This window comes from Phlebotomus papatasi, chromosome 1 (assembly GCF_024763615.1).
Source record: "Phlebotomus papatasi isolate M1 chromosome 1, Ppap_2.1, whole genome shotgun sequence".
In the NCBI taxonomy this organism is placed as follows: domain Eukaryota; kingdom Metazoa; phylum Arthropoda; class Insecta; order Diptera; family Psychodidae; genus Phlebotomus; species Phlebotomus papatasi.
The window spans coordinates 23353678-23377319 of NC_077222.1; the positions used below are offsets into that span (position 1 = coordinate 23353678).

The 23642-nt window shown below is 30.8% G+C and overlaps 2 protein-coding genes across 4 annotated transcripts in view; one reads left to right on the plus strand and one right to left on the minus strand.

The window, feature by feature from the left end:
* Positions 1-11440, minus strand: part of LOC129798265 (BTB/POZ domain-containing protein 6-B) — a 28391-nt gene extending 16951 nt beyond the window's left edge. The window contains exons 1-2 of one of the 3 annotated variants that reach the window (XM_055841313.1): positions 11305-11440; positions 10564-11132 (exon numbers count right to left, since the gene is read on the minus strand). The gene's annotated coding sequence lies outside the window, so the exon portion shown is untranslated. Of the gene's footprint in view, positions 1-10533; positions 11220-11304 lie in introns of those variants that run through there. The other 2 variants (XM_055841316.1, XM_055841314.1) reach the window with 2 other exon arrangements.
* The window catches only part of LOC129798264 (transcription factor IIIB 90 kDa subunit), a 115253-nt gene that overhangs the window by 85944 nt on the left and 5667 nt on the right, over positions 1-23642 (plus strand). Inside the window, exon 3 of the mRNA XM_055841312.1 lies at positions 22997-23146. Within this exon, the coding sequence (XP_055697287.1) occupies positions 22997-23146 (150 nt within the window). The remainder of the gene's footprint in view (positions 1-22996; positions 23147-23642) is intronic.

Genomic DNA, 23642 nt, shown 5'->3' on the forward strand with positions numbered 1-23642 from the left:
TTTAAGGCAAGTCAAGGTGAGAGTTCGGCCTATTTTTTTTCTTCCATTTATTTTTATCAGCCAACATTTCGATCCTGGATGGGATCTTCTTCAGGGCATAAAAAATCTGGGAGAGCAATTGTCAGGTAATTATTAGGAGCAATGCTTTTCACCAATTCCTCAATTGTTTCTTCCATTTGTGGATATTCCATGCCTAGGAATGTTATATCTTAATTATTTTTAACCAGTGGATCTTTTTTTTTTGACATTTTGTATCTGACACATTTATTGTCCTTTCAAAACGTTTCGTTCCCGGAAATTTTGGATCCGGCACATTATTGTTCCTCAAAATTGCATATTCGAAAATTTTCTACCTGGAACTTCTTTCGTTTTTCAGAATATCGTTTACGATATATTTCGGTTTTAGAAATGTAAATCCTGTTACATTTCTTCATTGCCTTATACTTTTCTGAATTTTGGAAAATTCAGATTTTCAAACAAAGTAATTGGGAATTCGGACAATTTCTTTAAATTTTGATTTAAAAAATATTAATTTATTAATTTTCAAAATTAGTTTTTTTTTAAATTCAGATTATACCCTACTCGGCACATTTGACTTCTGTTAATTTTGTATTTTATTTCGTTTCTGCTAGTTTCATATCCGGAAATTTTATACCTGGTACATTTCTTCGTTCCCTAACATTTCATACCGGATAATTTTGTATTTGGTGCATTTCGTTGCTGTTAATTGTATATCCGGAAAATTTGTCCTGATGTATTTCTTCGTTGTCTTACAGTTCGTTTTTGGAAATTTCTTTTTTTTAGATTTTGAGAATTGTAGATTTTTAGGTTTTCCGACTGAGCTTGGGCAGCTAGGCGCAGAAGAGCCCTATGAGTCCCCCCTGTTTTCCGTAACTCTATTAACACTTGGACACTTGGATCCACTTGGTATATCTAATTCTTTTCTAACACTCAATACACAAAAGTTTGATTAAGTAAGCTTTTTCATTCCTTGGCGTTTTGTATCGGTTTCCGTTTTATGTTTCGTTTTTGGAATTTTGTAAACGGAAATAGATATCAGGTACAATTTGGTTTTGAAATGTTTTGAAACATTTCTTCTTTGCTTTTAATTTCGTACGTTGTACTTTTGTTTGCTCCCCTGCATACGGTATTCGAAAATGTCATGTCCGGTACATTACGGTTTTAAAAATGTCGTTCTTTATATGTATCCCCGTGAAGTCGGCGGCAGCCGCCGCTCGAGCTCTAGAAGCAGAATTCTTAGTCTGCAGTTACTTGTCTTTTGTCTACCTGCAAAGCATACCATTTTTATTTCTATCTCTATCTATTATGTAAAGCTCGAGTGAATAAATTATTATTATTATTATTATTATTATTATTATAGATTTGACCAACAGTTTTTGTTATAAAGAGATATCTTAAAAGCAAGTAGCAATTCCTTGGATTGGGTTTTATTAAAATTGGTTCATATTGTAGAACTTCTTTGTTTTCGTACTTGAACAGAATATATAATTATGTCCGCAGTTTTTGTTCAGAGGCTGGTCACCAATGCTGATTTTGATGAATAAATGGTTATCGCTTGTTAAATAGCGATTAAATATAGAGGACGTAACTATGAAACGTAGATGCGAGTGACTTTGCATCCCTGCTTTTCGTAAGCTTTTCTTTAATTCTAGAACGTAAGGATGCTCTTTACTCATAAGATCAGGGGGGTGACATTAGCTCTGAAAAATGCGACCGGTTTTAGTGTATTTTTTCCCTGTTTTCGTACACATTTCACGAGATATCATAAGATCGAATGATAAGCAGATGATAACATCGGATCGATGATGACCATCTTCAAGTGATAGAATTAAAGAAAAGCTTAGGCAAAGCTGACTGGAAAGCCACTCGCCTATACTGTACGAAATTCTCAAGAACGAAATGAACCCGGTGAGCCATGTTGAGTTTTGGAATTTTAAGAACAGTCAAGCAAAAATAAAATGGATCAATCGAAATCAGGAACATATTTTGGATTTATGGAAGTAGCAGGACATTCTGAGATATTTCCAACCCTGTCAGATTTGTCCAAATCAGTTGGAATATCTCTCAAAAAATTCGAGTGTTTTCAAAAGAAAAATTATCTGTTAAACTTCCATTTTTCTTTTTTATAAATTCGTTCAAATTATCTTATTAAGGCGTTGCAGCGAAGAGTCTCCATCATTACAAAAATACGTAAAAACTATATCCCTCCGACAGTCGGTTAAAAACCGCAACGGAGTCCTCATTAAATCTTATAATTGGTCCCCCACAAATTATGTCTTACAATTTCATCGTCACATTGATAATGATGACTTTTTTTTGGCAGTAATCTTGAATAATTTCGAATGGCACAAGAAAAAAAACCGAACAAATTGAAGAGATTCAATTAGTGGTTTTACTTTCGCTTTTCTTTACCTCATCTCTCCCACTCTTTGGCCTTTTTTCAACCACTATTAACCACTGCCGACGACTTTGTTGATGTGCAGTGAGCAAAATGCGGTTTTTTATCGTTAAAAGAATTGTCCAATTTAATTGATTCAATATAAACTGTGACGAAATGAACGATAATCTCAGAGTTGAAATCTCAAAAGATAGAGTTCATCGAGATTTAATTAAGATAGTGATTTGAGAGGGTAAATTGAGATGATATTGTGACATTAACTTTTATCTGATTTTTCGTCATTTCGTGTAAATGACGTAAATTTTCTGCAAATATGACATTTTATGTGAATGACAAAATTTTTGCAATTTTTGGAATTTGCTGCATATTTTTTGAGAATGTGTCTTTTATGGACGGTAAACAAAGCTTTACATTTTTCATTTACTATTTATAAGTGAGCTTATTAAGTCAGAAATAGAGGTATATCATTTTGAAACACTTGTTAGGCATTTAATGAATTCCAAAAATGCACGATATAAATAGATTTCCTCATATTTTAAATTCAGCGCAATTAATGCTAGAAATACTGTTGATTGTTGAATCATTTTTTTGTTACAGAGGAATTTAGGGAAAACCTGTGTAATATTTATTTACAGGAGTTTTCAGTATATTTTTATTAACTCTCATTTGCTCAAAGAAAACTTTAGAGAACAGGCTTATTAGAAAAAACTGGAAGATTTTGTGTAATTTTTTATTCTATGTGTAATTTTTGTGTAATTTTAAGTTCAATCTGTTACTTTTGTGTAATTGTCATGTAAAAAAGTGCATGGTAGAATCTGCACGTATTTCTTTAATTTTTAATTTTCGGTATTCCCACGATAAATTTACGATCTATAAACTAAGTTTTCTACCGTTTTTATGAAAATTCTAGCAATGATAAGCTTCATAACTCACAACCATGATAAAGATGGGTAAACACGTCTGTCTTGACTGCGCTATTTATTTAATTTTAGCTGCTTATTCATTAATTGTGACAAAGATAACCTAAATAAATTTGAAACATTCAACAATACAGCCCGTTTATCTAATCTTAAATTGTGTACACAGAAAAAAATACAACGGTAATCGTTGGTTTGCTTTTTTGTCTCGATCATAAAGTTACACAAATGTGTACTTCAGAAAAACGTGTAATCTAAAATTGTGTAATATGTATTATAACTGTGTAATATTAAATTATGTAATTTAATAAGAATGATGAAGGCGTTCGAGCAGGAAACTTTCGGTAGCCAGGAAAATTCCTCAGAAACCCGGAACCATCGTAGTACCGTCGAGAATTCGGGAAGTACTATCGGGAACCTTTGGTAATGCACGGAAATACGACAAATGTTAATGTAATTGCGAGTGGAACCCCTATAATCTGGAGGGACAGCCTCTGAAACCATCGGGAATTTCCAAGAGGTAACTCATACAAGCAATCAGAGTGGTTCCAGTTTCCGGTTCTCTGAAATTATATATAGGTTCCCAGAATTCCCCGTGGGTTCCCTAAAAAATATTTATGACTTCCCTGCGTTTTCTAAAACAATGTGTGGTTTTCCCGGGTTCCTTGAAAAATGTATGAGTTCTCCGGGTTCCATATTGGTTCCTCAGGAGTTCCTTGAAAAAATGTGTGGGTTTTCCAGATTCCCTGAGAAATGTATGGGTTCCCCTGGTTTCCAATGGGTTCCTCGGGAGTTCCCTGATAAAATGTATCGGTTTTCCGGGTTGTTTGAACAATGTATGAGTTCCCCGGGTTCCATATTGGTTCCCCGTGAGTTCTTAGAGAGCAATGCATGGGGTTTCCAGGTTCCTTAAAAAATGTTTGGATTTCCCTGCTCCCTGGCTCCTCGTGACTTCCCTAAAAAGAAATGTATGGGTTCTCCGGGTCCCTGAAAAAAACACGTAAGGGTTTCCCGGATTCCTTGTAAGCTCCCCAAGGGATACCTGCCCGGATTGACTCGATTTCCCCGAAATTAGTTACCCCCTTAGGAAATATTGAAGGAACCACAAGAACCCATAGGTATGCCAAGAAACTCTGGATTATCGGTGATCCCTTACGAAATTGCAAAAGTTCCGTGAACACAGAAAACTCGAGAAATCCTCACAGAGACCTTGGCTAACTATGTAAGTTTTGCTACACGAAAAAATGCCATTTACACACTTGCGTATATTTTTACACAACTAATAAACACTTTAACTAAAATTACACATATTTTAGTTAAAGTGTGTAAACATTACACAAATGCACAACAGTACACAAAAATTACACAATTAAGTAAATTTTAATAACAATCTTGGTAGAACAGCCAATAATTTTTTACTGTGTAGGTGTTGAGACCAAAAAAAATGAAATATACTTTTACCTTTGATGAAAACTCAATCACTTTTGCAATTTCTTATACAGAACAACAACAACAAAAAATAACATCAAAGAATTTTCTCTCTTACAAAACACACAAAGTATTACAATTAAATATCTCTATTCTATGAAATTTTAACTCAATACCGATCTTTTGTTAACAAATGGAAAGGAGTGATTACCGTGCAATCTGTGTCTAACAAGTTTTAGGGGAAGCCTTCTAATTAAAGGCAAATTATCGTGGGTTGTGACCTCTGTCTGCAACAATAAAATTTCACAAAAATGAAAAAGAGACCTTTGTATGACCCATATATAAAATTTACCAAACTTCAATTGCAAAACGGTGAATGAGGAAAAAGTGATGGAGTGTGAATTTTCATATGAATTATTGCCGGAAAACTTTACAGATTACTGTTTGATTGGGTGTGATCAGGTGCCTGTGTGAGATCGTGATTTTGAGGGATGATTGGATAGGTAATTTCTCATGAAATTGCTCCTTATGGATTGAATATTCAACACCTTGAAATAGTTTAGATTAGGCAATGTTATTGTCTAGCCAGTTGTACTTTAAAAGTACAAAACTAATAGCAATATCAATAAAAAAAAACCAATAAATTGCAATATCAAATGAGTGTGAAATGAAAATTACTTGATCAATTATTCAATATGTGTAGTGGTTGCAAGTTTTCTTTCTTTTTTTCTTTGATTTTTCCTTCAGGGAGAGTTCCTTCTTGCAAATAATAAACATCACAAAAGCTAGTCACGTCTTGTGAAATTGCCAATACACAAATTTCGATAACACTTTTTTCGATTTTTACAATGTCCACATGGTTGGATTTGTGTCTGTGTTTGGGTGAATTAATCAAAATGAGAAAATTTATGCAAATATCGACAGAAAAGCTGTTGGTTTAAAGGTGACCACTTTGGGTTATAAGACTGGGTAGAAGAGGAAAACGAAGGCAAAAAAAAACTAAATGTCTCTCTGGAAATTTCGTAAAAAAATATATATATTGTTTGTCTATTTTTTTCATCACACGATTCTTGAAACTTTTCTGCTGAGTTCCGTGTTTTTTATTTTGTTAAAATAAATAATTATTTCTACTCTGACAAAATAACGTTCTTTTCTTTGGGTTTCTTTCAGTCTTTGCCACTCAATGAATGAGGGGGACTTTTAATTAGTAAATCACTAAAATACATTCATGCGGAGAATACTAAATATTTTTAAGTTATATGGGATTGTTTCACCTTGGTATTTTATACTGAATAAATATTTCACGTGGTTAAATGTTTGCAGAAGACGTTATAATAAAAGAGATACATCTCAGCAAGAGGGATATAAGAGATGCGATATGCAATTAAATTATTTGAATCACGCATATTTGTGGCGAAAATTGTGCAATAGGGGAAGTTGGGGTGGATATGAACAACATTTTGTTGAAGAAATAAAAGTCAAAAAACACTCATGCTCTGTTAGGGATGTGTGGGGCAATTTGAGACAGAATACATTATATTTTACGGAATTTAAACTATCAAGACAAAAGGGGTGGCACAGCGTTTTATAATTCGCGAAATTCTCGAACTCGTTACCTCGATGTTATATTTCAAAAATACTTTCGTTATCGTTTACCGGTTTATACAACCGATTTGATAGAACAATCGTTTCGATTGTTCTATCAAATTCTATTGGCCCATTTAGTTAATAGAATTAATTTTCGAATTAAAATCAGTTATCGGTTCAATACGGGTTGAAATCCTTGCCGTGGAATCTTGCTAGAATGAACGAAAAAGTTTGTGAATTGACATTTTCTGGCATGACAGAAAATAAAAATAAGGGGCTGCCATAGAAAAACAGCTTGCGCCAAAGCCCTATTCCACGTTCCCCTGCATACGAAAAATATTTCGTAGACTGCAAACTTAACTGCAGACTTAACTTTATTTATTTACTGCAGAAGCTACCGGTTCAAACTTATCAGAAAATCCAAGACCTTTTCAACGTGACCTATCTTGCCCCAATCGATTGAGGTATACTATCTCTAGAGCCATTTTAACTTTTAACTTTGAAAATTTTACCAAAATATGACCCCTTAAGGCATTTCGTTAAAAAGCATTTTTTGACGAGAATTGCTACCAATATGTAGAGACCTTTAAGGGATAAGGAGTCTAAATGTTATTATACAAATTGAATTTGATAGATTATATTGTATACACTGCTTCCACTGCTCTCTCTATGGAACTCAAGTAGTAAAAAAATATATTTGGTTTATACTGATTAACTACAGATTAAAACTTAGATTACGAATTATTGAAAACCATTTCGAAAACTTATAAAGTTCAATTCTAATTCACATTAAATTCATCGGAATCAGACTCGTCAGTAAAAATCTAATTTGTCAGTAAATTATTCCATTTTAATCAAGAAAAAATTATTAATACTGTTTTTAAGATCAAGCTCAAAATCCCGAGTTGACGCGTAATTTCTTCATATTTCTTTTAACAAGATTTTATTAAGAATGTGGTCCTACTTATTTTTTCTATTTTATTTATTTGCTAACCAAATTTAATTTTTACAAGAAGTTGAAACACGAGATGCCGACCTGTAAAATTCTCCAGGTATCCTCTTTTATTCGTCTCCAACGTTTCTGAGCTTGATGTCTCTTTCTAGAGGTCTGCAATATGTATATTCATTTAACAATGAATGGGTTTTAACCGTTTTTAAATAATTTTAACAAAAGATTTTCTTAAATGGAAATAGAATGGTGAAAAAGGGTGTTAGGGAAATGGTTCATTACTATTTTTTTTGTAAATGAACAAAGTAGACACCACGAAATATTAAAAATGATGGGTTTCAGATTTTATTTAATTTTTTTGATCATTTTGATAAAAAAAAATTGCGTATCCTTCTGAATCCTTTCTAATCTCCAATAAATATAAATATTTACAATCAGCTTATACTTCGGTCGAAATACTTTTCACCTAGCTAGGTTCTTAACTAATTTAAAATTAATTATTTACAAAAACATCAATAATAGCATATTCAAGTCCTGTGCCAGTAAGCCGAAATAATTTATGAAAATTGAATAATAATTAGCTAAATATTTAAATCATTTATATCATTTATTAAAATGGCTTTGAATAAATCATATAAACTACAAAAAAAAACATGTTAAAATTGCTGATCTGAACAAAATTATTGCTTTTTGAGAAAAAATTCTGTTCTTAAAAAAATTTAAATTACTTGGCTACCAAAATCGCAAGATCTAACACCATTGGACTATTTTTTGGAGGTTATGTAGAAAGTAAGATTAATAAAACCAATCGTTCATCTATTCCAGAGCAAAAAGATGGAATTTTTCGTGTGATTGGTGAGATAGAGCCACATTTAAGTGAAAATGTCATCCAAAATTTCAATAAGGGTGGTAATTTATCAGACATTATTCGTAATTCATAAATGATATAGTTAATACTTCTATTTATAGAAACATTTTTGAAATCAATGTATGTTAAGTGTTTTATTTAATGTCGAAAAAACCCTCTGAATTTGATATACCTTTTATATTTAATTTAATTACTGAATACTCTAAAAGTTTGGCTAACTTTAAAGGAAATACTCAATTTACCAACGTGGAAAATTAATGTAAAGCTGAAAGAATAAAAATTGTTAACCATGTTGGTTTATTAGGCATGGTTTAAAACGTTTTCTGAACCATTTTGAGTTATATAGTGAACAAACAAGTTTATGACGCATAAAATTAATACGGGTAATATGTTTGATAAATCTGTTGGTTAGAAAACGCCCTTGATTGCAATTTAAACCGGTCAATTTAGTGTATGAAATTGACCCATGCTTGTGTGAAAGTGCCCCTCTATCAGGTACTTAATAATTGAATTTCGTCGGTTCCGAAGAAGATTATCGTAAGTCTACTTACAATAGTATAAAAAGATGCTATCATTGGATGCAGAAACCTTAGATCTATATCCCCACAAAATTTTATGTTGATTAAAATATTCCTACAAAAGTTATAAGAAAAAAAAACTTAAAATCAGCGTGCCCAATTATTGAGTTTTTTGCCCACAATTTTGCTATAATTAATTTAAAAGTAGTGTTAAGTAGAAGATATTCAATGCGTAAGTATGATGAAATAGCTTTAAAAGCTGAAAGTATACTAATTGCAGTGAAATTAATGAAAATAAATTTAAGCTGTCGAACTTTAAACCTCTTTCCTGTAAAGTTTACATTTTGGACTTACAATAGTCTTCTTCGGAACCGACGATTTCTTTTTATAAATTTCAAGTAGAATGACTTAGAACTCTTACTATACTTTTCAAACACTTTTGGCCTGAAGTTTGTGTCTAAATTCTTGTAAGAAGCTATTTTAGAACTTTTTAGTGCTCTAATTTACTTACAAAGATCACTGTAATCGTGACACAAGAAGAGTTAAGGAATACGGTTTATAAAGCTTTGCTGATAGATATTAATATAGTATTAATATTCATCTAGTCGGAGTTGTGCATAAATAAATAGTCCTACATGAAGCTGCCCTGCTCTCCCTTACAATCCTTGACAATCAAAAAGCTCCAATCAATTTTTCCTTATTTTCAATAGAGATTTTTTTTCAACATGCATATAAGGAAAAACCCATCCCTCCTCTATCTCTTATTGAGAAATATCAAAGATATTAATTTTTGCGCCTGGACGGTCTTTGAGGTTTCAATAAAAATAAATATTTACGTCTTTTGTGTGTCAGATTTGTCATCTTTTTAGGCAATCAAACTCTTGGTCAAAGATCATGATCTTTTATATTTAAATATCTCCAATCAATTGTCTGATAATATATATAAAAAATATATAAAATGAAACTCTTGAAAAATTCAATTGTTTTTTTTTTCTTTTTATTTTGGTTAACACAAACAAAATGACAAATAATAGGTCAGTTTTGCATTCCAATCTGCAATTTGTGTTGATATTGTCACGATTGTCACTAAAAATCTGTCCAATCAACTGACTTTGCCACTTTTTTTTGTCGTTGACCATCAAATAGTCCACTTTTCGTTTCTTTTAGCTGAGTTCTTTTATTATACGATTTTCCAACGAATTTATAATGATGTCTAACACTTTGATATGATCAAAATTTTTGAGGTGTTGAGGTGCCTGTTCAAGACAGAGGAGAAAGAGCACGAAACACGCACAAAAAATGCCAAAAAAGACACACATTATTTATGATTTAATATTTTATAGCAATAATGGGGAGTTTCGAAAGAGACTCTCCTTAGAGTTGGAAATTTAAATTAATCTCAGTTGAAAATTGCACTTCGTCCAATGGAAAAAAAGTGAATGTGATATAAATTTTTGGGTTTTTTTACGTTAATTTAATTAATTGCATTTGAAATTAATTTTTTTCCCTTCACGTATGCATGGATTAATTAAAGCTGTTTAACAATTCCAAATAAGACTGCATGCTAAAATTGTTTTTTTTTGTCTTTTGGAGTTTTTGAGAGTTGTTTTGCACTCCAAGGTGTGTAAATTATTAATTCAATTATATAAAAAGTCCACACAAGTGATGAGATAATACGTGAAAAATACACAAGTTTTATAAAGATCGAGAAAGAGGGGAAAGAAGAACGTATCGATAGTGAAAATTATGGAATAATTTTCACTATTTTCGCGTTGAAAGAATTTTATGGACTCTTAAAGAAGTTCATAAATCAAACAATTGAATGATAGTGCGAAAATCTTAATTACCTCTTCTAATGCAATAAATTCTCAACCAACCTTTTTTCTTGTTGATTTTTCTCTCGTGTAATTTTCCGATTGTATTTTATTGGATGATGATCAACAAGATCATAAACATAAAACATATATCACTGTGGGAAAATATTTTTTATCCACCTACTGTTGTGCTTTATTTTACTGGCTATTTGTCTTAATCACTTTTATTTTTTTTTCTTTTATCTTTTTTCAAACCACGTCACAGCCAATTCTTGATGTGTGCACAGAAAGTTTAATAGATTAATTCATAAATCTCTTTTTCACCTTCTGTTTCAACTGTTTGTCGCAGCAAAAAAATATAAAAGAAACAACAAAACATGCGAGATTTGCTGTATGAGTAATTACAAGTTGGAAAACCAGAAGTTAAACACTGTCACTTAATGATGGAAGGAAAATGATAAACTCTGAAGAAAATCACTGACTTGCGCGTATTGAGTTAGAGACTATCATATCAGATCAATTTAGTTATTATACTTGATTATTTTTCATTAGATCGCTATCCATTCGCGGTTCAATTTCTCTGTGCGATATTGTAGATAATATGAAGAGAAAAAAAACTTAGCACCGGTTAACTGAAAAAATGCCACAGTATTTTGCACCAGGAAGGAAAAAGGAGCGATTTAATGGGAAGTGTGAACACCTCTTCGGAACACCAACGACTGACTTGAGCGACTGATATGTGAGACTTGTCTCTCTCTTGGTCACTTCCAGTCAGGCGGCATTGTTCGCGAGGGGGAAGCTCACCTGTTCCGTGGGGGTCACAACACACTGCCATTCACATATCAAACACATAAACACGGTACTTTTCTCCGGCTTTTTTTAAAAAATCTCTTCAAGAGTCTGGTGTAGAAGAACACTGTGAGACATTCCTGGTCCCAAAGAAACGAATCCCCTGGATTCTGGTTTTCTTTCCGTGTGTTTGCATAAAAATTTCTGTGCACAATAAACAGGACAGAGTTGAAGAGAAGATAGATTTAAGAACACAGAATTTATCTTAGGGTTAGATAAGTTCGAAGTTAGTTATACTACCTACTTATTGTAGTCTCTTGAGATCTAAAATTGGATTAATTGCAGGTTAGATATATATTATTAGTAATCGATATCCTGTAAGGGAATCTTATAACAGTATGCAATGTCCATTCGATACTCATTGAGCTTTACGTTATCCTGCTCCCGAATTTATTAAGAAAATTTGTCTTATCACATTGTCATATCGTTTAAAGGACAATGTCTCTTGGACCATTCCTAGTTCTAGATGGGTAGCCTTAGCACGATAAGAAAAAAAGGAAAACAGTCACAAATAAAGAACAGAGATAGGTAAAAAAAACAACAGGCTCGTGTATTGTATATTATACAGAAAAATATATATACATATACAGTTTAAAAAAAATAGGGGGAAGTGAGGCACCTTTTGATTAGGATAGCTTTAAAATTTTGCTTTTTTCACCTATTTTTAAATAGAATAAAGTCTTACCGTAATGTAATTTAGCCTCAAAATTGGTTTGTTGAGCTAAGTTATATGTTGATAAGGACCAGTTTTATTTAGAAATAAGAGAAGAAAACCCAATTTTAAAGCTACCCCAATTCAAATAAACCCAACTTCCCCCTTCGTAAAATTAAAGGGTAAATGTGAGACTTTTAAACTAATTTAGTTAACTTGTAATCTAATTCAACTTTTACCAATTGGTAATTATAATAAATAATAAACTTATAAAACTGAAGAAATATAAAAAATAAGCGTGTTAAAAAACAGACAATAAAAAGGCTTACCCAGACAGAAAAGTCGCTGCTTCAATAGCAAAACTTTGAATAGTGTCAAATTAGGGGTAGTCCTGGTTCTAGCCATTCTCTCTTACGTCGTCACTACATTATTTTTACATAAAATTATTTGGCCAGTACTGGAGGAAAAAAAAAAGATATCGTCAGGCTGTCAAAAATTATTGCTAAGTGGACTTACATAAATTTCTCGAAATTTCTTTGATAGAACCAGACCAAAATGGATGCAAATTTTGAATGAATCACAGATCCCAAGTTGATTGTAGTGCTACAAATATGACATTATGGTGACCGAAATGTTTTTTTTCTTTTTCATAAAATAATGGTTTAGGTTTACTTTTTAACTCAGAACTTAAATACAGGATTTAAAGGATGGTCTTTACCGAACGATCATGGTAGATAGGATCTGTGAAAATAATCTTTAAGTACTAGAATTAAAGAAAAGCTTACAAACGGCAAGGTGGCAAAGTCACCCCCCGAGAGTAGGCACCAGCTTCTTACTTTGCTTAATACGATAAGTTCGTATTCAGCATCGCAAATTGCGTCTAAATCACAATTTTAGGATAGGGCAGAAAACAAGATTAGAAGTCAGAGTATATAGAATAAGGATGTAGGTTAAATGATATAATACGTAAGACAGCAAACATCAACATATTGTTTTAGAATATCCTTGATAACGCAAAACATTAGCAATAATCGTATCGATTATAAGCCTTACGTATTCCATCTACTGGAAATCTATATTTATAATTGTGGACCTCAGAGACAAAATGGCACATATCCTATGTTTTAGCCATAGGATATGTGTCATTTTGCCTCTGAGCTCCACAATTAACACTTCGTAGAACCCTAACTAAAAGTGTCACGGAAGGACCAAGTGGCAGCCGCTGCCATTTATCGAATTTTACATAATATTTTGATATTTTTACTTATATTTAAACATTCGGAGCTTTAGTCAGTTTTTTTCTGGTGTCTGAATCAAAAATTTCGTCTTCTTGGGTACTGTATCTAAAGATTTTTAACCATTCCATGTTTTCATCTTTATTAGAATCATGGAGTAAGGGAAAGTGGTCTGCATTTGAATGCGGCAGCCTTTGAATGTTTCAATTTTTCTCTTATTTTTCAAAGCAAAAGTTCTACTTTATGAACAATAGTTAAAACTATTAACTATTTTCTATTAACTTCGCATAACAAAATGAATTTATAGCTTTGGGAAATAAGAGAAAAATTGAAGCATTCAAAAACTGACGCATTCAAAGGCATATCACTTTCCCCCATAATTCTTCTCAATAATTTGCAAAAAAACTTTCAATTTGTTCTTTTAAGGCTTTTATACACTAACAATCAAGAAAATTACATCTGCAGAACGTCAAACTCCCATATAAAATGCATATGGCAGCAACTGCCACTTGGTCCTTCCGAGTGTAGTTTTTTGTTTTTGCAATATATAATATTTACATTAATATTTAATTTTTATTATTAAAAATTTTACAACGAAAAAATAGCCAGATAAATTCTGCACGCATTCAATCAGGCGTTCAGGCGAAATGATATGTTCTTCATTATAAAAAATAACATTAAAAATAAAATTGGCAGCGGCTGCTACTATTATAGGGTCCTTCCAAGTGTTAAAAGGAGCCGATTGAGCGAGAGGAGCGAGAGTCTACTGTATGTCATAAACCTGAACGTATCCGACAGTAATCTTCCTTCCGAATGCGATTTAGGTTGGGCATAACCTTACAATTGGAATAACAACTTCGACGATCATTCAAGTTAAAATCTAGAAAATAATGGAATTTGTTTATTCAACTCTGATTAACATCTTCTAAAGAGGTGATAAATCTGGGCAAGAATGAAGAGTTTGTGAGTCTTTCGCGTGTCTTCTTAGGTATTTTGACTTGAATACTGTAGTAAGCATGTGCGGAGACTAAAATTTGTGGTAGAATGTGATATGCAAGATCAGTGAAAATTTTGCAGCTGATTGCAATAGTAATTATATCTGAAGATGTGGAATGTTTTTGCAGTAATGCATTATAAAACTTGCTGAACTTCATTTTGATTTCATAGTTCATGGGATTGAAAGGAGTGCACGTGTATGTGTTTCACAGCAAGTGAAAGTCGTTTAATAAATAAATTAATAGTATTTACGAAGTGGGTGATGTTTTCTCACAAGACTACGCCAATCGCACAGACAATCGTAATAGAAGGAGGGAAAATGTGATTGACCTCTATTGTAATATTATTTTATTGAAAATTAAAAATCTTTGTGAACTGAACTGTGAAAGAATATAAGAAAAAATAAGGCACATTTTGTATACATTGAGTGAAAATAACATTAAAATTAACTATCGATTTGTAATGCAATTAATTTATGAATTGAGGCGAGTTCTTAAGGTTAATGTTTTATAAGTGTCAAAAGTGCAATCTTTTTGCAGAAGTTGCATAGATTTATAATTAATTTTCTCTTGGACCTTTTCTGCTCTCACTCTCTCAATTTCATGCTAATGTATCAGCATAAAAAGAAAAAAAATCGGTGCAGACAGCATAAACATTGATGACAGTGAAAATTTCTCTTTGTTGGAAGAACTTGAAAATACGGATATAATGATGAATTGGTCAATGAAATTAAAATTTACTGCATTAACATATAAAAGAGGGAATAATGTGTGAAAGAAAGAGAGAATGTGAAGGTTGAGAATGCACTTTATTTATTGAGTACCTCAAGTGTTGTACTTTTAATGTTGGAAGGTGCGAGGAAGAGGATGGTAAAGAAATGGCTTTTACGGTTTTTGTAGTACCCGGAGAAAGAGAAATTTTTGCAAAAGTTTTCTTATTGTCAAGGTTATACTTAATCATCCAAAAGAAGAGATATTGTTCAAGAGAGGCTTTCGCAAAAAGATGCACTTAAAATCAATGTGTTGGGCTTTTGAAAATGAAATCGGTGAAATTATGCTGCAAAACAGGCTAAATTTCTTTTCCCTTTCAACGTTCAATGCTGCATTTTTTCAATGAATTTAATATTTAAAGGTTGGGTGCATGAAATACATTAGTTTTTATCAATGGGCTTTACTCCTTTATTTGGCGAATGATGTTTGTTAAAAAGGATGATTCTGATAAATGTGAAATATTGGTAATAGGTTGATTAGAATATTTCTAGGTTATGCAATCTTAACCTAAAAAATGTCAAGACTTTTTTGTGTTCTGAAAGCTTTCTTAAAATCTGTAATTCAAGGAATTCTAAATTCTGAATTATAGGGAGAAATCGAATGTTAAATTTTTACTTGGAAATATCATATTCTGAGATGACTTTATTTTTGAGGTTAACTCGTACATAACCTCAAATTCTAGAACACGGTCTGTTTAACAAAGTGAGCCTAAGTTCAAAGCTTTTGAATCTGAAATTCTTTAAAATTCAATCCGAAAAAACCTTAAAACTTTTAATTTAAAATTATAAAATAAAATATTATATAAAATTATAACTAATGCTTTCAATTATTAAAAGTAACACAGAAGGATAGAAATTCTCAAATTGTATCTCACCCCTCTAAATCAAACGCGTGTTACTTCTGTGATTATGATAAATGGAGAGGCATAATTAAATGTTTTTGACCCATTTTACTTTTTATTGCTCTCCACAAAAGCATATAAAAAAAATGGTGACACTCCCACGCTATTGGTGGTGGTTAATCACACTCTATAAATCCTTTTAATTATTTAATAACAAATTTACAATTTTCATGGGGAATTAGAGAAGTTTAAGCACTTAAACAAATCAATGAAACGTTACCACTTTTCCCACAAAGTATATATCTTGCTGGAATTAATGTGATTTTTATTTCACTGTGGTTCTTTTATTTTTAAAATGCTGAAAACTGATACCGAAATTTTAGTCTTTTTTGTGTAAATAAGAACAATTTATGGATATTGCACATGTAAAACGTAATATAAAGATCATTTTAAAGGTATTTCCAGAAATATCAAGGCAAAGTGTTAATTCAGCAGTTCTGATTTAACAAAATGATATTAAATGATTGACAAGTGGAATTTTAGGTTTAACCGATATCAAAAAGAAACAATAAGCATCTTTTTTCCAAATTCAAGTAGAGTGGGGGCATATTCTATGGTGCTATTCTACTGAAAAATGAATATATATGTTTTTTTTTAAATCTTTTTACTGTTCCTTAAGTGCTTATTCATAATCGACTTTTCTTTCGATCACTTGACGAGCATTTATTGTACCAGTGAACTATTAATTAGTCTGCCATTTTGTAATATTTTATTTTGAAAATATTAATTTAAGAACTTTAAATATACATATGCCAAAAATTTCATTAAGCTTGGTCTTTTCCTTTTCCTTTTCCTTGAAAGAAAATCGCGAAAAACAGCTAAGTTTTGGCCTTATCAAAATATTAAGGGGTTATATAGGTTACAAAAAATAAATACGGGACGAAACTCTCGGATGATGGCCAATAGAATTCCTAAGAAGAAAAAACACTTCTAGAATCTTCCCTAGGGTTTACGGTCCTGGACCCTCTACAGCTACAAGGATTTATAAATTTATTTTATAAATTTTATTTGAATACTTTATTTTAGAGATCGTTTTTTTTTTGCTTTACACAATTCAAACTTCTGGTCACTCGACTAAATTTATAATTTTTATACTTTTTATAATGATCGTTATTTTGTGTAAGGTCATCATTTTCAAGTTACCCTTTGGGAAGGTTAATTAGGAAATTTATTACACTGATTTTTAAACTTAGCAAATTTAATTGACGTACGGGTATTAGATTTTACGTGGTTTGGCATTTTTTGTTAATAATTTCGCTTTGTTTCTCTTTCTTCTGTGTTTCATTATCTCTTTCATTCGTATAAAGTTATTTCTTGTTACAAAGAATTTGAAGAATTTATGAAGAATAAAAATTAATGAAGAAAATACATGAAGAATTTTTCTTTAGTTTTTTTTCAGTTTAATAAAAAAAAGGTTTCCAAAAATCAAGTCCCAATATACTGACTTTTTTAAATCTTTAAATAAAAATATCATACAATATAAATGTTGAACAATTATAAACTTAAAAGCTTAAACTATTTTTTATTCTGAAAATAGTATTTAAAAAAGAAATGATAGTTTTTTGGTTTTTGTCTTATACGTAACCCCTTAAATATTTTAGATATAAGTTGCAACTATAGTTTATTTTATTAATTTTACATACAAGTTTTTGTAAGAGTTTCTTTTTCTTAAGAAGCTGTCGTAACCTGTATTTGAAAAATTTTGGGAAACGTTCTAAATAGAACTTTTTGTATTGAAATTTTAGGACTGATCCTTGATTTTTTTTGATTTTACGAAAAACTGAGATCAATTCACTAGGAAATTTAGAAAAAAATAAGTAGGATTAATAATGATTTTAGGGCTTTACCACGGAAGAGAAACGTTGTCAAAAAGGGTTATTTTAAGTCTAAAAATGCCTCAAAAACGTCTACTCTTATGCACTGAGGGAAATCCGAAAAAGTTAAAATAACATTCCGGAAATGTTTATTTTACTCTGGAGTAGTGATCCGAAATCGTGTAGGTGTATTAGGGTTTAAAGTTACCCTTTTTCATGTTAATTTTACCCTTTAAAAGGTGTAAAATTAACATTAAAAAATGTTGATATATTTTTACACCTAAAAAGTGTTAAAGTTATGAGGAAAAAAAGTTAATCGCACCCCGGTTTTTTTCTCAGTGTGGCTACATTCGTACAACAATGATTTTTCAAAAATTGACCTAGAAGAGATATCAAAATTGTCGTTCACTTAATTTATTTAAAATGAAGGTGATAAAACTGAATGTTTTTAGTTTTATTACTGAACTTCTAAATAAAATAAGGATAGAAAAAGGAATTGCAGACAAAATCAAGACAATTTAAGTGGAAATATTGTATTTCATTTCAAATGTTGTCTGTAAGTTTATTGCTGTCGGTATCACATAAAAAAAGTAAGACATCTTCTTAAGTAATGGCGTTATATTTAGCTTTGAGATACTTTTCAACAGGTAATAAATCTTATGAAGGTATTAATTGATCGTTTTTTGCTCGTAATACACTCAATAATTTGAGTAACTACTGTGTGGTGTAAAATTGTGCCTCAGTGCAATAAAATGTATAGGAGTCTCAGTAATATAAAACACTCTTACTCACTGTTTTTCTGCTTAAATATTCAAATTGTGTTTTTTTGTTCTTGGACAAAGACATTTTTTGTATGCATCAAATCAAATGTCAAATGGAATGTAACAAAAAGAAATCACGAAGCATTTTGTGACAAAGTTTATGCACAATTAATAAAAGTGAGACAATAAAACCAATTCTTTAATCTGTTTCGCAAGCTACTTTTGCTGCTCGAATTATAAGACGGAGGAAATAAGAATAGTTCCTTGGTTATGAATGAGTTCACTAGAATTTTGTAAACTTGATCGACTCTACAATAATAATAATAGATTTTGCTTTAATTCAGTTGAATTAGTATTTATTGGTTGGTACAGAATGGACGGTATTGTGGTAAGAATATTTAGTCAAAATTTGAAATTTGGTCAGTTATTTTTTCTCAGTGTTTTGAAGCAGTGAAATCAACATTTTGGAATAATCCGGCACACTTTTTAGATCAGGAAAATTTAATAAAGTCGAAATTCAAATCTCATTCCTTCTCACACACTTTGAATATATCTATCTCGTTCTTTCGCACTCTTCTTCTTCTCTTAAACTTCACAACAAATTCAATTTGGCTCAATCGAATTTGGATTGCAAGGGAGTGAGATAGACACAAGCGAAACATGTCAGAAAGGGACGTGAATTTTGATGCCCTAAACTTTTACTGATCTAAAATCTAAAATCTGATCTCACGAAATTTGATTTATTTACTATCCAATATTGATTTCTTTCCGATCCAAATTGTTTCATTTACTGACCAAAAGAAATTTTGTAACTAAACAAAATCGATTTGGTTTTTTACTGATTAAAATTGATCTTTTTACTGATATCCTTTCTTTTACTGATCAAAAGTTATTTGTTTTGCTACACAAAACTGATTTATTTATTGATCAAAATTTTTTTCTGAGCAAAATTTTTTGACCAAAATGTGATTTTTTCTTACGAAAATTGATTTATTTTCTAACAAAAATTGAATTTTTTATGATCGAAATTGTTTCTTTTACTAATAAAAACGATTTTTACTAGTCAAAATAAATTTATTTACTGACAAAAATTCAATTTTTTGGCGAAAATTGTTTCTTGTACTTAGAAAAAGATTTTTTCTAAATAACCTAAATCAATTTAATGTCCTAAATTGATATCCTTCTGATCAAAATGTTTTCTATTATTAATCAGAAGTGATTTTTACGAATCAAAATTGATATATTACTGACAAAAATTGTGTTTTTTTTTCTTTTTTTAATTAAAATTGTTTTTTTCTAACTAAGCAAAAGTGGCATTTTACTAGTCAAAATAGACTGACCCAAATTCTTTTTTTTTTACTAAAACAGATTAGATTATTATTAACTAATTATTATTATTATTATATAACTATTATAAGTATTATTATTATAACTATTTTATGTTATTATTATAACTATTATTATTAGGTTAGATTAGATTATTAACTTTTTTTTTTAACGGAATCTTCTCTTTCTGTCCTTAATGTGATTTTTTACAAATCAAAATTAATTTATTTAGTGGCAAAAATTGGATTTCTTCCTTTTCTTATAAAAATAGTTTCGTATCGCTAATTAAAAACGTTTTTTTTACTAATCGAAACACTTACTTAAATAAGTTTTTTTTTGTAATAAAAATCGACTTATTTATTTGTCTAAATTGTTTTTTCTAACTGAAATCGGTTTTTTTGTGAACCAAAAAAAATTTTTTCTGACCAAAATCAAACAATTCACTGATCAAATCTGATTTTTTTCTTACCAAAATCGATATATTTATAACCAAATTCGTTTTTTTACTGATTTTTTTTACTATCGAAAACTCAATTTATTTTCTGCCTAAAATAAAAAAATTTCTGATCAAATTCAATTTTTTTTAAAGTTTTATTGGCTATTTGATTATTATTATTATTTATTATTATTGGCCATTTTTGAACTGCCCAAATATGATCTTTTTGACTTTTCAATTTTTTTTTGGTGTCGATAATTTTTATCAAATTGCTGATCAGGATCACAAGAATATAATAGCAATAAAAAATAAATTAGATAGGGTAGGGACTTATAATTTTTGACAGTCTGCTTGTAAGCATCGATGTTCCAAGTTTGAAGTGCGATATTTTCAATACTAATTAACTTGTTTTGTTACTCTCTTTTCAGAAGGGTTGTTTAGAAACTTGGCAAGGGTTTATTGTCTTTGTTTTTACTAAAATTAGTCATCACAAAAGCTAAAACTTCACGAAATTTCGTGAGAAAAACACCTGTCCAAAATAAGGAGTATCATCTCACTGGTGAATCTTTTAGGAAATTTCCCATTTTTCACACGAAAAACATAATGCACAAGGCAAATCTCACTTCAGGTCAAATTTACAAATCACCATTAATGTGAATCAATACAATATTCAATGAATATTTAATAATATCACTCAAAAAAGCGAAGAAACATTGTTAGTACTTCACTACAGCTGAGTAAGACTGAAGTAAACACGAAGTTCTGTCATATTTCTCGTAAGCAATTGCTCACACTAAATTTTCAACAAAGCAATTTCAACTCAAATCATATTCAAAATTTAACGTATTTAGTGTTAAAATCTTCCAAAAAGAACAAATATTTAGATAGAATTCATTATTCATCAAATATTGGAATAAAAATCCATCATTTTAATCAATTTATTTTTAGTGTCCAATTTTATCCTCAAAGTGTCCAAAATAAGAAACTGGTCAAAATTATGAGCCCTTACCCTGAACAAAAAATCAAATTCATTTAGTAAACTCAATTTAAAACTTCGAAAGCAATGATATTTTAAACAAGATGTCAGATGGAACCGTTTGAAACCGAACAAACGTCAAATGAGAATAGTACGGCAATGGTTCAAACTCCACCTGGACAAACTTATTTTGACGTTTATTAGGTTTCAAACGGTTCTTGCTCACTCTTGTTATTAATAAATTTATGCAAAGATCTTGATTTTTCAATGACTAAAATTTAATATTTCACTGATCAAATTTAATTTTTTTACTAGGGATATATAGGCATGATTCGCACAGAGGGAACCTTCAAACGATGCGAATTTTCTCTTTGTTTGCAAAGAGCTGACTTACCATTTCTCATCTCGATTAATGAGCTTAATAATTATCTATCTTTTGGCTAAGAAATGACGAACTAGGTCTTTGCAAACAAAGAGAAAATTTGCGTTGTTTGAAGGTTCACTCTGTGCGAAGCATGCCAACATTCCCCTTCTCAATTGTTTTTTTGTAATAGTTTACTGAATTTAATTCTACGACATTTAATATTTCATCTAAAAAATTCGAAGATTTTGCTAGAATTAACTCGAATGGTTGACCTGACAAGTTCGAGTGTTTCGTAAAGTTTTTTTTTATTCTTCGCCTGTCTACTTTTAATAGATTTGTCACTTTTTTATACGGTCTGTTGATCTTTGTAAATTCAAATAAATCCAACGTTATTTAGCTTGAAGCTTCATATGTTTGATGACCAACATTGGGTGAAAAAGTAAAAGTGACTTTTTGAGACAGTTTCGCAATCGCGTGTGACCAAAGAGGCTAAAGGGGGATTTATTGTGAGAGATTTTTGAGGCATTTTACAGTATGAAAGACATTAAAAAGAGGTGAAATAGCCTGCGATTAAAATCATTTAAATGAGACTGAGAGAAAGGGAAAATATTCTTGTTTGACTTTTTTTGTTCCAAAATTGAAATATGTGATTGTTGTTTAATTTTATTTTGTTTTTGTTGTTAAGTGGACGCTTTTATTTTTTTGTCAATTGACCAAAATTTGTGAATTACAAATATGCTAATTTAATAATTTGATGTCATTATTGGTTATATTTGTGCCGTGTTGAGATTAGGAAAAAAATCTTTGGCGCAATAGTTAAGATAAAAGATCTATTGGATGTTGAAAAAAAAATAGCTTCTTCTTCGGTTGTGGACGGAAATTGAAAGAGAAATAAATGATGAAATATTCATTGGAAATACAAAATGTGTTACATTAATATGCTCATGGCAAAATATGCAAAAATGAATGTGAGAGTGGGAGAGAATGCTAAAGGATGAGGAGAGGAAAAAAAGTCTTTTGTGTGCACAAAATATGTTTGAAGTGTTTTCGGGGGCTTACATAACAACTTTTCACCTTTTCGCGCCGCTATTGTGAGATTTTGGATGGAGGCTGTCTAATGATGATCATACGAGATGATCGTCTAATGAGAATTTCTTAGATTGTTTGCTCAATTCTTCTGCGTGCTTCCCCACTTCTGAAAATTGTTGACGAATTTTCAGAAGTGTTCAACAATTACAATAAATACCTTTTTTCAGCTTTCCTAAGAGATTTGAACTTGAAATGATTCATTTGGATGGTCGAAAGTCAAGTTCATGCATCAACTACTAGACTAGAGTCTCTTTTACCATTTCCCCTGCCTCACCTTCATTTGCTACTACATCAACTGAATTAGCGTCACTTTCTGTCCCATTGCAGATCCCTGTCTCTACATCATGAGATTTGCCAATAAACTTGAATTCGGCGATAAAACTCATGAAGTTTCGATGACGGCTCAGCGGTTGGTGCAGCGCATGAAGAAAGATTCCATCCATACTGGACGTCGACCGTCAGGCCTCTGTGGAGCTGGTGAGTAAATCTCTATGACTTCATAAATTTTCACAATTTAGAAAAAAAATCATCATGATTAATCTCATAAGAAATTCACCATTGAACGTGGAAATTACACAAAAATATTAGAAGGAAATATTTAATAATTCAAAAGTTCATTTCCAAGTTTGATAACAGAAAAAAAGAAACACAAAACAACCTTTAAAAATGATTGGCCTTAACAATTTAATTTCCATCAATATGTCGTTTTTCACCAAATACCATCCAAAAATTCTTAATTCAATGCAAGGAAAAAATTACTAAATATTCGGATGTATCATGATTTATGCCACCATTATTAATTTAAAGGCTAATGAAAAAAAACACTCCTTCCTAGGTGTAAAGTCGAAATATTCTACCGTTTTATGAAAGCAACCAATACAATACAGCTTTTGTTTACAAACTGCAAATGTTCCAGGAAATGTTATTTAAAAGACTGAAAGCGAACTTAACTATACTTCCCAATCTATAAAAG